This window comes from Poecilia reticulata, linkage group LG3, assembly GCF_000633615.1.
Source record: "Poecilia reticulata strain Guanapo linkage group LG3, Guppy_female_1.0+MT, whole genome shotgun sequence".
In the NCBI taxonomy this organism is placed as follows: Eukaryota; Metazoa; Chordata; class Actinopteri; order Cyprinodontiformes; family Poeciliidae; genus Poecilia; species Poecilia reticulata.
In genome coordinates this window covers 10,337,546-10,352,079 of record NC_024333.1, presented here as the reverse complement: position 1 = coordinate 10,352,079, position 14,534 = coordinate 10,337,546, and the positions used below count along the sequence as shown (strand labels likewise).

At 40.0% G+C, this 14,534-nt stretch overlaps 1 protein-coding gene across 5 annotated transcripts in view; it reads left to right on the top strand.

The window, feature by feature from the left end:
• nhsb (Nance-Horan syndrome b (congenital cataracts and dental anomalies)) overlaps positions 1-10,340 on the top strand; it is a 47,215-nt gene extending 36,875 nt beyond the window's left edge. For 2 of the 5 annotated variants that reach the window (XM_008404493.2, XM_008404500.2), the window contains exons 5-13: positions 455-499; positions 591-641; positions 828-890; positions 1,020-1,212; positions 3,272-3,406; positions 3,515-3,667; positions 3,905-7,090; positions 7,492-7,615; positions 7,763-10,340. In XM_008404493.2, the coding sequence (XP_008402715.1) occupies positions 455-499; positions 591-641; positions 828-890; positions 1,020-1,212; positions 3,272-3,406; positions 3,515-3,667; positions 3,905-7,090; positions 7,492-7,615; positions 7,763-8,396 (4,584 nt within the window). In that variant the 3' untranslated portion in view covers positions 8,397-10,340. The remainder of the gene's footprint in view (positions 1-454; positions 500-590; positions 642-827; positions 891-1,019; positions 1,213-3,271; positions 3,407-3,514; positions 3,668-3,904; positions 7,091-7,491; positions 7,616-7,762) is intronic. The other 3 variants (XM_008404498.2, XM_008404494.2, XM_008404496.2) reach the window with 3 other exon arrangements.
• Positions 10,341-14,534: the final 4,194 nt, after the last annotated feature.

Here is a 14,534-nt window from a genome sequence, read left to right as displayed (position 1 = left end):
TATATATATTATAATAAGCATGGTGTAAAAAATTATATCCAAGTCTACATTTTAGAATTGGTCTCTTTCAGAGATTGGTAAGTATCCCAAAAAGAGCAAAACAAGCTGGGTTCAATTACTAACTGCTCATCTTTACTTGATGAGACATACACTCACACCCTTTACAATGTTCAACTAATACTTAATTACATTACTTGTGCACATTTTATATGTACAAGTCACAGTTTTAACGTTGCTGCTGTTGAACTTAGTCACAAAGGTGCTGCCCTTGTGCAAGAGTGATTGGTTGGAAATTATGATTTATGCCAAACAGCTGACTTTTACTTTATTAGAATTGGGTTAATTTTAATTTATTATTTAAAGAAAAGAATGGAGTTTATTCAAATCTGTGATGCTTAGGGTGTCTTGTTTTGTAGCACTGATTTTAATTCTTTCCATTTTGAATCTTCTGAAGGAGAGGACTGTCAAAGAAACAGAGATCCAGGCCACAGAGAGAAAGGTAAGGGATTCAATTAATGGCACAGTATTGTCTTATTTTTCTTATGTTTGCAAAAAAGAAACATTGTTTTTTATTTTTATGTTTTGTTAAGCTACAAGAGAGGCCTGGTAGAGAGGAGGATATGAAAACAATCGAAAGGAAGGTGAGAAGTTTGCAACTACACAGAATATTTACTTAAGTTTGGAAAGAAGAATATTCTCATTCATTTGTCATATTTTGATTTCATTTCAACAATTTTATTTACCAATATATTTTTTTGTTGTTGCTTTTGATAACTCATGGTATTGTGTTTTCATTTAATTTTGTTTGTTGTATTTTGTGTTCATAGTTTGAGTGCTTTTACTCACTTGAAACTATTGAAGGTTGCATCTTCATTCCATGGAATAGAAAGGTATCCAAACTTTGTTTTGCTTAAACCTTTGTGTTTTTGTTTTTTCTTCTATCTCTTGCCAGCGTAAACAAAATCCCAGTGGTTTATAGTGAGCTAAATCACATGTAACATTTTGCATATCTCTTCCAGGTTACCTCCATAGAGAAAAGTGAAAGCAGTGAGGTGATTGGAGGCCAAACAGCCAAGGCCGTAAACCACAGTGCCCCCTCAGCCCAAGACAAGCAGGCGAACTGGTCAAAGGAAAACGTCCCACCATCAGATCAGAAGACAAATGGCGATTCTCAAGCGGTCTCCTCATGCATTATTCCCATTAACGTCACAGGTAAAATTAACAGGGAAAAAAAGGATTTGATTGAATGCTTTTCACATTCATAGGCAAAAGTACTTCAGCAGTTGCTCCACAATAGGAGATGATACAAAGACTACATGGAAACACACACAATTTAGCCACAAAACTAAACTTAGCACAGAAACTGCATTGAGTTTGGTCAGTGATTTCTTTATTCTAACGATGCTTATTAGCAGTACATCTTATACCACTGGGAAGCCTGTTTATTTCCCTTTAAATGGTGTCATATTTGAGCAGCATTGTTTGGTTTGTGGGTTGAGGCCATGAAAGAATTGTTAAATCTTTTCTGCCTATCTCTGTTGTTTGTTATTGTTTACTTGATTAGTATTTTGAAGTATAATGTAATGTGTCCGGTCGATAATTGCTATGCATTGGTTTGGCTATGATAACTATTAATAAATGCCAAAAGGAATAATTAAAATGAGTAATTTAATTAATAAATTTACTACATTGGTCCACCATCTGACTATCAGGAAATAATAGTAAAATAGTTTCCAGTCTACATTATTGTTTTAAGAAGAAATGTCTGATAGGGCTTGAAATAACAATAAATGAAGGATTAAGTTCAGCACTGATAATTCAACCTTCCAGCTGAGCTAGTGACTCTCAGCTAAACTACCAAGTAAAAATGAACAAAATAATGAAAACTAATACAATATAAAAAAGCATTTGAACAGTGAAAACGAACAAATAAAATGATGCAGCGTTGTCACACAAGTCATTATGAACTTTAGACGTTCTTTAGAATAGGGGAACCTCAGTGAGTTGAGTGGAGAATGAACAAAGGAAGTCGTGATGGTGTGATCAGAGGGAACTTCTGCAGTGGCAGGCTGGGGAAGCAACGTGGGACTGGTGCACACGAGCAGCGTGTGGGGGGGCCTTGGCTCCTCTTCTCCCAGCTCCGGGGAGCGCTTTCTGGCCTGGGGCAAGCATGATCAGAAAGACCGTGGGGCAAGCATTGGGTTGGACTGGCAGATGCAGGCAGCATGTGTGGAGCTGTGGTTCCTCTTCTCTCAGGACGGTGTCTTTGATCCTGCCTACTCAGTTGTAGTAGGCAGGATCAAAGACACTGTCTTTTTTGGGGGGGAATCTATCATTAATTTCATTATTTTTGCAGAATTTCTAATAAGCTTGCTCACGCTTATCTTCAGCTGAAATATGTTAGTTAGCCAGTTGGCCAATTGCAAACCAATCAGTTTTTATTCCAGGGTTTCTTTGAAGATGAAGTCCTATTTTTTTGCCAGCAAAGAAGGGTGTCAGGCACTAGTCTTCCTGATGCAGTCCTTGAAAGCTACAGAATAAGAGATAAAAACGTCCTATTCTCCATGTCTAGTGATCATGCTTTTCCAGGTTGTTTTCTGTGTGTAATTCAGCTCCTCATGTCTGGGTTCCAACACAGAGAAGCTTCAGAACACAACCACAACCACCTGGTAACTCCTTCTCATGCTGGTCACCAGCTTGGTTACACACTTCTGTAGGATGGAATCCCCCCTACCCAGCATTTGCTGCAAATCAGGAGATGTATAGTTGGTCTGGTGTGGACAGCACTTTTAAGTTTATACCCACAAGTGTTAATTGGTGCTGCGGTCATGACTGAAAACAAACCATTCCATCCATGCCACACTTCCATATTCTGCAGGTAATCTCTGCTATGTTCAGCTTTGTTGGCGTGAGTATTTTTCTCATGAATAGAGTTGAGGTCCATAAGAGTACATGTATATGATTGTCAGTGTATAATCAATCCACATCCTCAACCCTGCAGCTCAAACCACAATTCAATTATTTATTGGGAAATAAACAGACAAATACAACAGAGTAAGATTTAACGTCAAGAAGATTTATTACAACAAAGAAAGAAAAACACAAATATCTCCTCATTGTTCTAAATATATTTGGCAAGGATGTTTTAAGCAATATATTATTTTGTTAATTTTCAGCACTAGTAAATCATTTGGGCACATGATCATTAGTGAGAATCTGCACTGCTCTGCTTCAGACTTGTAAATGTCTACTGGCTTCTCTGTTGTCAAAGCAGGAGTCGGGTTTGACAGAGAGGCCAGTGCCCGATGCTCTCTAGTTCACTCCCAGTCGGTGCTTCAGAGAAGAAGGAAGCTGAGGAGGAGAAAGACTATCACTGGAATACCCAAACGGGTACAGCAGGACATGGGTATGTTAATGCAGATACATGTAGGTTGATGTTAGGATTCACATGACTTATTCACAGTTGCCACATCATGAAGAAAATGTATATATACTTTATTTCATTTAATTTCAGACTCAGATGAATCACCTGTGGCAAGAGAGCGTACAGTGATCATCCACGCCAATTCACATCAGCTATCTCTCTGTCAAGAGGACCTCTCAATTAGTGGGCGTCTCCATCACACTCGTGACTCTGGCTGCCAGACAGATGATTTCCTTATAGCATGTATGTTTCAGATCACAAAGTATGGAGAATGTCACTGCAAGTTAAAATTTGAAATAGGGAAAGATATTTTTAGCAGAAAAGATTGATTGGTAATTGTTTGGTTTAGCCTTTAAAATCAATGCCGTTGCTTTGCTAGAATAGAGCTATCTGTTTACATTCATCTTCGACTCATATCTATTGGTTCAGACAGTGAAAATAAAAACATCTGTGATTCTCTCTTCTGGTTCTACCTTTTAGGTACAGCTGCTCCCTCCAGAAGGCGCATTAGAGCTCAGCGCAACCATCAAGGGATCCCTGCCTCTCTGTCCCATTCTACGGGTAACATTTCCTCCTTGGGTGACCAGTCGGACTCAACATACACAACAGCCTCTACACATGGTGGCCGCTTACGCTCACGTAGCCTTCCAAGAGAGGGCGGCCGTCTAATTGACAGTGACGAAGACGATGATGACAACTATGATGATGATGATGAAGATGAGGATTTATCACCTTATGAAGCAGAGGACTTCATTCCATCCGGACCAAGTCCAAGAATGAAGATGATGATGATGAAGGATGAAGAAGAGAGTACAGATGATCAGGCAGCCCCTGAGCCACTGCAACTTGGAAGCCTAAAAAGACTGCAGAGGTCTAGTGAAAGAGACAGGGGTAGCGGAGGAGGTGGGAGTCCAGAACATAGCTGGATGGAGAGGGGTCGTTCTCGCTTGCCCCGCAAGGCTGACATGGGTAGCTGTGAAATTTCATCCAGTTCTGATACTTTTAGCAGCCCTATTCACTCAGTGTCTACTACAGGTGTTCTAGGCAGTCATGTGGACCACAAGGAGGACCACCAGTCGTCAAGTGGAAACTGGAGTGGCTCCAGCTCCACTTGCCCCTCACAAACATCTGAAACCATCCCCCCTCCCTCTTCTCCACCCCTGACAGGCTCTTCCCACTGTGATTCAGAGTTATCACTTAATACAGCACCCAATGCCATTGATGAGGGATTTTCCCTGGATCCTTCCTACCACTCTGACCTCAGGCCCCAGAGTCAAGGCCACAGATCAAGCTCTTTTACATCATCAGCCACAGACCAGCTAGATGATGCAGGGGTCAGTACAGCCAGCGAAGGGGAGTGGACATACCCCCAAGACCAAGATCAAACCGATCCAGATCAAGACCCAGATCCCACCCAAAAGCTAAGTGAAAGCCACCAGTTTCTTCAAGAATACAGCTCAATGGAAGGTCTTAATGACCAACCATGTTTCAGTAAACAGAAAACAAATGCTGAAAAAGAGCCTGGGTCTCATTACCCCTCTGATACAGAAGGTTTCTACTCATCCTCTGTGAATCTTGGGGAGTATAATCAGACCTACAGAGAATACACATGTAACTATGCAGACCTCGGGCCTGATTGTCATCAGTCCAACACTGTGGCAAAACGATTATCTCATGGAGGTTATTCTCGGCCTCCACTTGAGTTCAAAACAGGCACTATGACTTTAGGGAGGACTTGCCGTCCTTTAAGGAAATCAAAAATCAAACCTCCACCACCCAAGCGAACATCTTCACTAAAGGAAACCAATAGTAGTGTTGATGTTGGAACAGACACACAAGCAGATAAGGATCAACCAAAGATGGTTAGTGAGCAAGAACTTACCTCGTCTTCCACAGATATGAAGCTGGAACTGGACCTGGAACTTGGAGGAGCTCCAGAACCATTACAGTCATCTTGTCTAGTTGCAGAGTCTTTAGGAACTTGGGGCATGGGACTGGGGGGAGCCATGGACATAGTAGAGCCCATGTCCTTTAGCTCTGCAGATACACACTCATTTAAGGATGAAGGTGCTGTGCAGTCTGACTATGCAGATCTGTGGCTTCACAACAGTGAGCTTAAGTCTAACAATGGTGAGTACGCATCAATGTCTAACTCAAGCACAGCTACAGGCACCACTGTTATGGATTGTATGAAGTCACCAGACAGCTCTTCCTCTTCCACAGAAACGCAAATCCAGGCTGTTGCACAGACCTTAGAGTCCAAGGAAAGCAGTCCATCTCTTCCATCTGGAGACTTTAAACTTGGGTCACCTGAGAAACTGGCCGGCCTAGCCTCACCATCAAGTGGCTATTCCAGCCAATCAGAAACCCCAACATCAACCTTACCCTCATCTTCAGCAGCCTTCTTCCCAGGACCACTGTCCCCTTCAACTGGCAAGAGAAAACCTAAAGTGCCAGAAAGGAAGTCATCTCTCTCTTCCTTGCAACAGTTTCCCAGAGATGGGGCTTCCATTTCATTTTGCAATAAGAGAGATCCAGACTTTCCACCTCCACCTTCTCAACTTGATCTCAATGTTCTACATGGAGGCTATGTGAGACACACTTTATCCCACCGAGGATACCACATGCACACCCTTCACCACAACAAACACAGAGTTGCAAATGTTTTGTCCGCTGGACCAAAAATAATGGTCCCCGAGATAACCAATACCAACCCACCACCAAGTTCAGGCTCTGCTTTAACAAGTCCAAACGTTCTGTCAGTTACTCCATCAACAATTCGTTCAGTGCAGCTTCATTCAGTTAGCCAATCTTCAGAGCCACAGAGTACTTCCACAACATACCAGGACACAGCGAATGGAACTGAGACTGTAACAAGGCCAAAATGTCCCCCAAGTGGTTCCACCCTGGCTCCTCCCCCTGTTAATACCAGGCCTCTCCCTCCCAGAAGGCCACCTCCCAGACCCCCATGTCATGATCACACCTCTTCTCCTGAACGTTCACAGCCACCTCCACCTGGTCGCCATCCTGATGGACCTCCATCGTATGAAAGTCTGCTTCTAAGGCAGGACCGGTATGGACCAGGAACCTTTTGGGCCATGACTGCCTTCAGAACAAGGATGGACCCTTCGTCTGACATCTCTGAAGACAGTTCACCCCTGCATAGACCAGTTCCACGTGCTCCACACCCTTCACCTGTGGATCTCCACACTCATATTCACTCACACACAGAGTTCAGGGGGCTCACCCACTCAACACATGCACGTTCCGAGTTTAGAGTTTTGGGGGAGCGCTCGTTCTCCCAGGATGACGACGAGGACGAGGATGAGGAGGAAGAGGAAGAAGAAGAGCAGGTAAAAGAGCTGCAGAGGGCTGCATGTTCCAGAGGAGGAATGCGATCGGACCACCCTCCTCCCCCAGCCTATGAATTTGCTGGGGGATCCCACTTAAACTCAGGGCCATGGGCTAGTCCTGTCAAAGTGCCTGGCAACACAACAGAGGCATCGCATCCTTACCTAATCAGCGATGCAAGGAAAGGAGGACAAGAAGTGCATGAAGAAGAGAGGGAAGTGATATCAGGTGCTACCAGAAGTGCCCATCCTCACCAACTCCAAGAGAGCAAGGATGACTCCACCACTCCTGACACTGAAGATTACTTCAGCAAAGGTAAGCTGAAAAACTAAATCAAACTAAACTAAGTTTGTTTACTGCATATTACAGAACATAAACAGTGCACTGGGTGGGGGTCTTGCTTGTAATGGTTTTGAAGCAAACACACATTATGGTGAAACCAAGTTTTCTGTGTCCTCATAAGGTAGATACGCTATTGTCCTCTGTTAGAAGTTGTTTTCTTTCCCATTTCAACTTACATTGTATTGAATCCAGCTTCATATTAGTCCAAACATTGTCTACCCACCGAATAAACCAGTCCACTGTGGTGATCAGCCAATGAGCAAATCTCATTTTAAGCACAAATTTAAAGAGTAGTATTTAGTAAAGAGCAGTATGTTTTAGCATATGTACTCAGACAACCAGAAAACATATCAAGGAGATTTTGTGTTCCACAGATTCCACACCAAGTGATAATTCACTTTCCCCTCTGATGGATGACACCAAAGTGGATGACGACATTATTATTACATCCCCTAACAAGAGTCGTACAACAGAGGACCTTTTTGCCATGATACACAGGTATTTGTACAGTTTGCACTTCGATTGCCTTTAGTGCTTCTACACTGTATATGTTGCAATGCAACTTTAGACTATTTCAAGTTTACGAAGTTTATGTTTATTCACTGACAATGTTCCTTTGTACTATTTTGTAATTTCTTTATTCAGATCCAAAAGAAAGGTCCTTGGCCGTAAAGATTCAGGAGACCTAAACGTGAAATCTCGTCTTTGCCCTGTGTCAGCTGTAACCCCCAGTAATGTTTCCACTGGTGTTGTCCCTCCAGCTCCTCCTCTTAACTTTCCTGCTACTTTAGCCAATGCCGTTGGGTCACAGAGAGCTCCTGTTCCAATCTATCGTAGTGCTAAGAAATCCAGCACATCCAACGAGGAGTTTAAACTTCTTTTGCTAAAGAAAGGCAGCAGGTCTGATTCTAGCTACCGCATGTCAGCGACAGAGATTTTGAAGAGCCCCATTACCCCTAAAACACCAGGGGAGTACCTTCAAGAAGGTTCAATTAGACAGGCAGAGGAGCAATCTTCTATGCCACAGGAGCCCCCAATCTCTGGTTTGGACCCAATCCAGATACCAGGCCTTTTTCCTCGGACCAACTCGGAAAGTTTCACTCCCAAAACACTCCCCATGTCAGCTGCATCTCGACAGGGACGTTCTCGGATCCCCCCGGTTGCTAACAGCAGTCGCTACAGTACACGCAGTCGCCTCTACACAGCGCCCATGCAAGCCATTTCAGAAGGGGAGACAGAAAACTCAGATGGGAGCCCTCATGATGATAGATCGTCATAAAATGACCTGATAAGAACTTTTGCCCGTTCTTAGCTGTTTTCTGGATTTTCAAAACCTGCACTTCTCTTTTTCACCGGTGGAGGAATTCCTGCAACTTTTCAAATCTGACTGTTGCTGAAATGCACTCAGCTAAAAGCTAACTGTTAAAAAGTGGCAGACTGTTGTGAGATAGAGAATCGTTAAAGGATTATAATTAAATCCTGAAAATATATCTAAATACCTTATTTAGTGAAGAATAGTTTCATTCTTTAAAAGTGCAAGGAATATTTTGGTTGAACGGGCCTTTTTCTAAAAAAATTAATAAATAAATAAATAAAATCTCAAGTATTTGGAAAATGATAGGACATAATATTGTGACAAAGTGAGTGTGCATGTAGAGGCACATGCAATCTTTACTAATATTTCTACTTTTTGTGTTTTCAATGGTGCGGGTGCACGTATGTCACTTGGGGACTGATTTACTACTTCATTTAAAAATGATTTCCACATTTTGTATTCTTTCAACCTATGGTGCCCACTGCATCAGCCAGACTTCCTAGACTCTTTACTCAGTATTCCTGCCAACAAGCAAAGTCGGTTCGATGTGAAAGTCACTAGCAAAAGTCTCAACTCAGCACCAAGTTTTTTATTATATTTACATCTGCAGACCTGCCATAAAGTATATTACAAAGAGCCAATCTTATATTTGTTGACTAAAATGATATCCAAATACTAACATGATGCATGTATTTTTGTAAAAATGCGCCTCAGAAAATGATAAGACTTCAACTTGTTGCATGACCTATGTGGAAAGAATCCCTGATCCTAGTTTCTGTCAACATTTTTGTACTTCTTTTGTATTACAGGAGAATCGATTACGTCACTGCGAAAGATATGAGTTGCATTTACGCTGCATAGATCAAAACAGATTTTTCTTTGAGTATCGAAAAACAGAAGGAGCAAGGGCTTGCACCTATTTGTCTATCATCCAGGCTAATTTTGGACAATCGCACAGTGGCCTTTCTCTTACAGAGTTGGTTGCGGCAGGGCATTTGAAAGTCCCTGAACGTATAAATTTATATGAAGCTACATGCAAAGTTTCACTAAAATTAAATCTCACGCTTGTCAAAAGCTTACATTAAAATGTATTGCTCCTTCCAGCTGCTAGCAAAAGTTGCCATTCCAGAAAAAAAGGAAATGTGCGTTTCATTGCAAATTTAAGTGAACCAGTGAGGGCAGATGGTGAAAATGCTTTAGAAGGACTTCAATCTGTTGGACTAGAGTTTAACTTGGTATGGTTTCACAGATCCAGCCTCGTTTTGCACTTCGTGATACACAAGAATAGAAGAAAGATATATCTTATAATGAAATCCATGTATATTTGTACTGAATAGAAAGCTCTAATCTATATTGAAATTACGAGAACTTTTATGGGTAACCAATCTGCGTGTAGCAAAGAACAGGTCTCACTGAACATTACACATGATTTCCTTTTTTTTTATTTAGCAGTGTACTGTTCGCCTCTCCTTGTTGCCTCTCCTTCATTTGCACTGACCCAGTAGCATTAGACAGGTGAAAGTTCAACTCCAGTGGCTAATAAACCATTCTGATTTATACTTCAAACCTAACATATCACATAATTTCAAAAAGAGAGAAGACAACAACAGTAAACAACAGTATGACATAACATTGATGGTTCATCTATTACTGCTGCAAGGGTAAGAAGAGATTTGCCCTTTGAATAGATATACATATGTGGAAAGCTTGAACTCTCACCTGCCTACCAGAAAAAACACAACACATATACTTCTTATGTTTAGAGACCATGCTTCAATTGAAACCATTCACTGTATTCTGTGAATACCTCAGAAATCATGTCTGTTTTATCATGATAGATAGATAGATAGATAGATAGATAGATAGATAGATAGATAGATAGATAGATAGATAGATAGATAGATAGATAGATAGATAGATAGATAGATNGATAGATAGATAGATAGATAGATAGATAGATAGATAGATAGATAGATAGATAGATAGATAGATAGATAGATAGATAGATAGATAGATAGATAGATCACAACTGTCTGAAACTCAGCGAATCTAATGCAGAACTGACACTGTGTAAGATGGAGAGCGTAAAAAAGCTGTGAACTGACTAGAATTTTACATTCATCAAATTTCTAAAGCGCACTTGTTCCTGTCCACTGTTTTATTTGTTGTGGGTTTTTTTATCGCATGCAATAAATAAAAGGGGGTTGGGTAGGGCAGGGGAGAGGGGAGAAAAGAAAATGACGGCACCTATTCATTATTTTTATCTGCAGGATTTCTCCACAATAAAAAAAAAAAAAGATTTAGTATTTTCTGTTTAAATGTCCAGTTGAATAGTGTGTTCTATAGATGTACAAACTGTCTGGCTGATTCTGTTCTGTATAGTTGTGCTCACACACAGGGGTTTATCATGTACTGTATATTTCCTCACTGGACAATCACGCATTTAAGAGACTGTAAAGTAATGGATATAGGATCTGTCTGGATGGTGAAACTCAACAGCTTCGGTGCTGGAGCTCGGTCTCCCTGGAGCTGTGGAAGTGAGAAAGCTATTTCCTGAAGAAACCAGTAAAAGTGTACATCTGGACCGTCTGCTTTGGATGACATGTACAAATAAGCGAAAAAACACAGAAATGGAAACGGAAATATCAATGCATAAACATGTGGGTCGGGTGGCATGATCAGAAAGTCATTGTCTGTTTGACTCATAGTTGAATTTTGTTGCTCCAGCAAACATTATTATTGAACATGATGAATCTGAAAATATTGTGACATATTTGACCATTTATTTAGAGGGATTTGTCCATACTGTACTTCCTACTGGTACGGTGGGAATATCTGACGACTGTTTCTTTAATTTTAAAAGCAGTGAATGGAAGATTTATTAAAACCTTTTGATTAGGGATACAGACTTTGATGCATCCTTGCAGGCTCGTTACACTGTAATATCTGAGTCCTGAGAAGCTTGGGAATAACAACATAAGGATAGAAAACTTTATAAAGTTTATTCCCAACTTTGAAATATAACAATAACCACATATTTTTCTTCAAATGTGTACAGTATGGAATATCACTAAACAGACTAAAAATATCTGACTGAGCAGGAAAAAAACTGTAGGCAATGATAAAACTATAAAACACACGCACACACGCACACGCACACCCACACACACCCACACACACACACACACACACACTAACTGTTTCAATGTAGTTCCATGTTCAAAACTAGCTAGAATTTAACAGATTTCAATCTCTTTTGTATTTTTGTATAAATCTGTAAATATGTTTTTGAAGGAGAAAAAAAATCATTGGAAATTCTTTCTTTTGTAAAATAAATAAATAAAAGATTAAAAACAAAATCTTGTTTTCTCCTTTTATGTCAATATTTAAAAGATGTTACTTTGGTCTTTCACATTTTTTACTGTGATTAACGTTCTGCTATTTATTAATTAATGTATTATTTTTTAAAGATTTCTAAGTGCTTATTGTGGATTTAAAATAAATGTCATGCAATGTTGTCCTTGCCGTCAAACATTAAACCTCTCGTTTCACTATTTGCTCCCCATGAGAACAAAGTGTACTAGCAGAGAATTTACACTAGATGGCAGTCTTTTCCTTTATTAGTTCTAGCTAATATAGAAACAGAAAATCAGATGAGAGATTTTCAGGGCAAATGACGGGGAAAAAACGTGATACAAAGAATTAAAAGAATATGACCGCAAAAGTGATTTTTCAAGTTTAAACCTGAAATATATGTAGGCCTAAGATTAATATTTAAGTATTTTTAAGACGGTGACAGCAAAAAAAAAATGGTCTTTTGTTGCAGTTATGCTAAATTCATCATAATTCATTATGTTATTTTGAATTTATGATCTTTTATTATCTTAGTTAATTTGTCAAAGTAGGCATTTAACTATATAAAAACATAAAATTGACTGTTCCATTAGTCTTTGTCGACAACAGTAAAACCAAATATATTTATATTAATACAGTTTATATGTGAAAAGAAGCGATAAATGTCGGGGTACGTTAATAAACACTGCAATGGAAGAAAAAGTTTCGTCCTCGTGTCTCTATAGTCCCACTGCTGTGTGTCCACGTGCATTCACAACAAGTGGACTAAGTTTAGCAACTTCACACTTACTTTATCCTTCCCCCGACACTTGCTGTCCGTGTGCCGTTTTGACGTGAAGAACACTTTGTGGTACAAAATGACCGAAGTTCTAAAACTACTAAACTCCATGCGCGGCTGAAAGCTACAGCAGAGCCAGCGGGGCCTCCACAAGGCACAGTGTCTGGAGCGAGGAAGACTCGCCGTGTCGCCCCTTGTCAGGTTACAAATGAACGCTCAACAGGTTTGTTGTTACACGGAAGAAAAGACAGGGGCACCTCCTGCCGACCACACCAACTTGCGACAAATTAGTTAATAAATAAAGGTACTGCCTACCGACTTAACGAAAGACGCTTAAATCCCACCAGTAAACCTCCCCTCGCCTTTTTTGTCATTCTTTTATTTTACATGTTGTCAGATGCAGGAAACTTACGTGCGATTGTGCGATAGCACAAATCAGCGCACAGTTGTGATATAGAAGAAGACAAAGGATAATTGATTCTAAACATTCTCGACAATATAAGGACAATGAAATGATGGGGAAATAAAATCCAAGAGATGCAATATCGTTGGATGCAAACTGCAGTTAAAACCAAAGAACAAAAGGAACACTCTTCTGGGTGACCCAGTTAACTATCTTATTTTCTGCTGGTAATTATAGTCTAGTCTAGTTTATATTCTGTTACCTCACTCCAGTTCACTCCTCTTGATTCCACGACATCCTTTGTCATCTCCTTTGTTATCTCTGTCAATGAACCTGCAGCAGTTTCTTTCTTTTACAGCCAATATTTTGGTTTTTAATTTGATTGAATCAAGACAAATGTACACAAATGTGTTTTTATGCTATATTGTGACTGCCAAAATCCAAAATGGCTCCAAAAACAATGGAGATCAGTATGAGACAGAAAAAATATCAATGTAGTTTGTGATTGACATTGTAGTTGCTGCAAGTGACTTGGAGGGTTAGGTTAGTTCAGGACATCCATTCTCATCCAGCATTGTTTCAAGCCTGTAAAACATTTTATTTATGAATTTGACTGTATTTTTGTGCAAACATAAGTGAGCAGCTATTTTCTGGCAGCATTTTGTCGACTTATGAGGATCAGCAAGCATGTGCCTTTGTGTCCCATCATATTTTACTCAGTATCACCTAAATTGTCTGTGTGTGGATGTAATTCAACAGATTATAATCTGGAGACTTCAAACTTTTATATTATCAGAGGCCACACAAAACTGCACAAAAAAAATCAAAACTGTGTCTTGAATTTGTGGATTTTCCAAAACAAGCTCCTAAAAATTTTAACAAAAATAAATCTTGGTTAGTGCCAACTGAACGCCTCAAAATTTTGGACCGGTTAATCTCTTGCACAGTCCTCGGAGTGTCGCTGGATTTTGAAATGTATCACTGTTTTTAAGGTCTTGAAATATGTCTTATACTTGTAAAACCATTCCAGCAAATCTCTTGTACGAATTATCCCAAGTTGGTGATTCATAAATAAAAAGAAAAACATTTTAAATAAACCATAACTGGTTAATTTTAAATAGGAATCAGTCTGTTTAAACACTGTAATCTAAGCCTGTGCTACATTCTGGCTGGCCAGCAGAAGATCTTTCCACTGTGATGAAAGTACTCGTTAGTACCTTGCAATAGAAATATTCAGCCCATTTGGATTTTTTGATCTTTTGCTGCCTCACAACTTGGAATTAAAATGGATTGTTTTAGAGTTTACGTCATTTCATTTACAGAACATGCCAACGACTTTGAACATTTCCTTTTCTTTATGTTGTGAAGCAAACTACAAATAGGACAAATAACAGAAAACTTCAGTGTGCAATGCATAACTATTCATCCCCCTAAATTTAGGACTTAGTAGAGCCGTCTTTTGCATGCGGAAGTCCTGATGTTGCTAGGTCAGTGTTGGTGTTGCAGCCACTGAGGCCTTTCCGAAAAGATGTGTATGCAGCGGTCAGATCAGGTGACACTTAGCGCG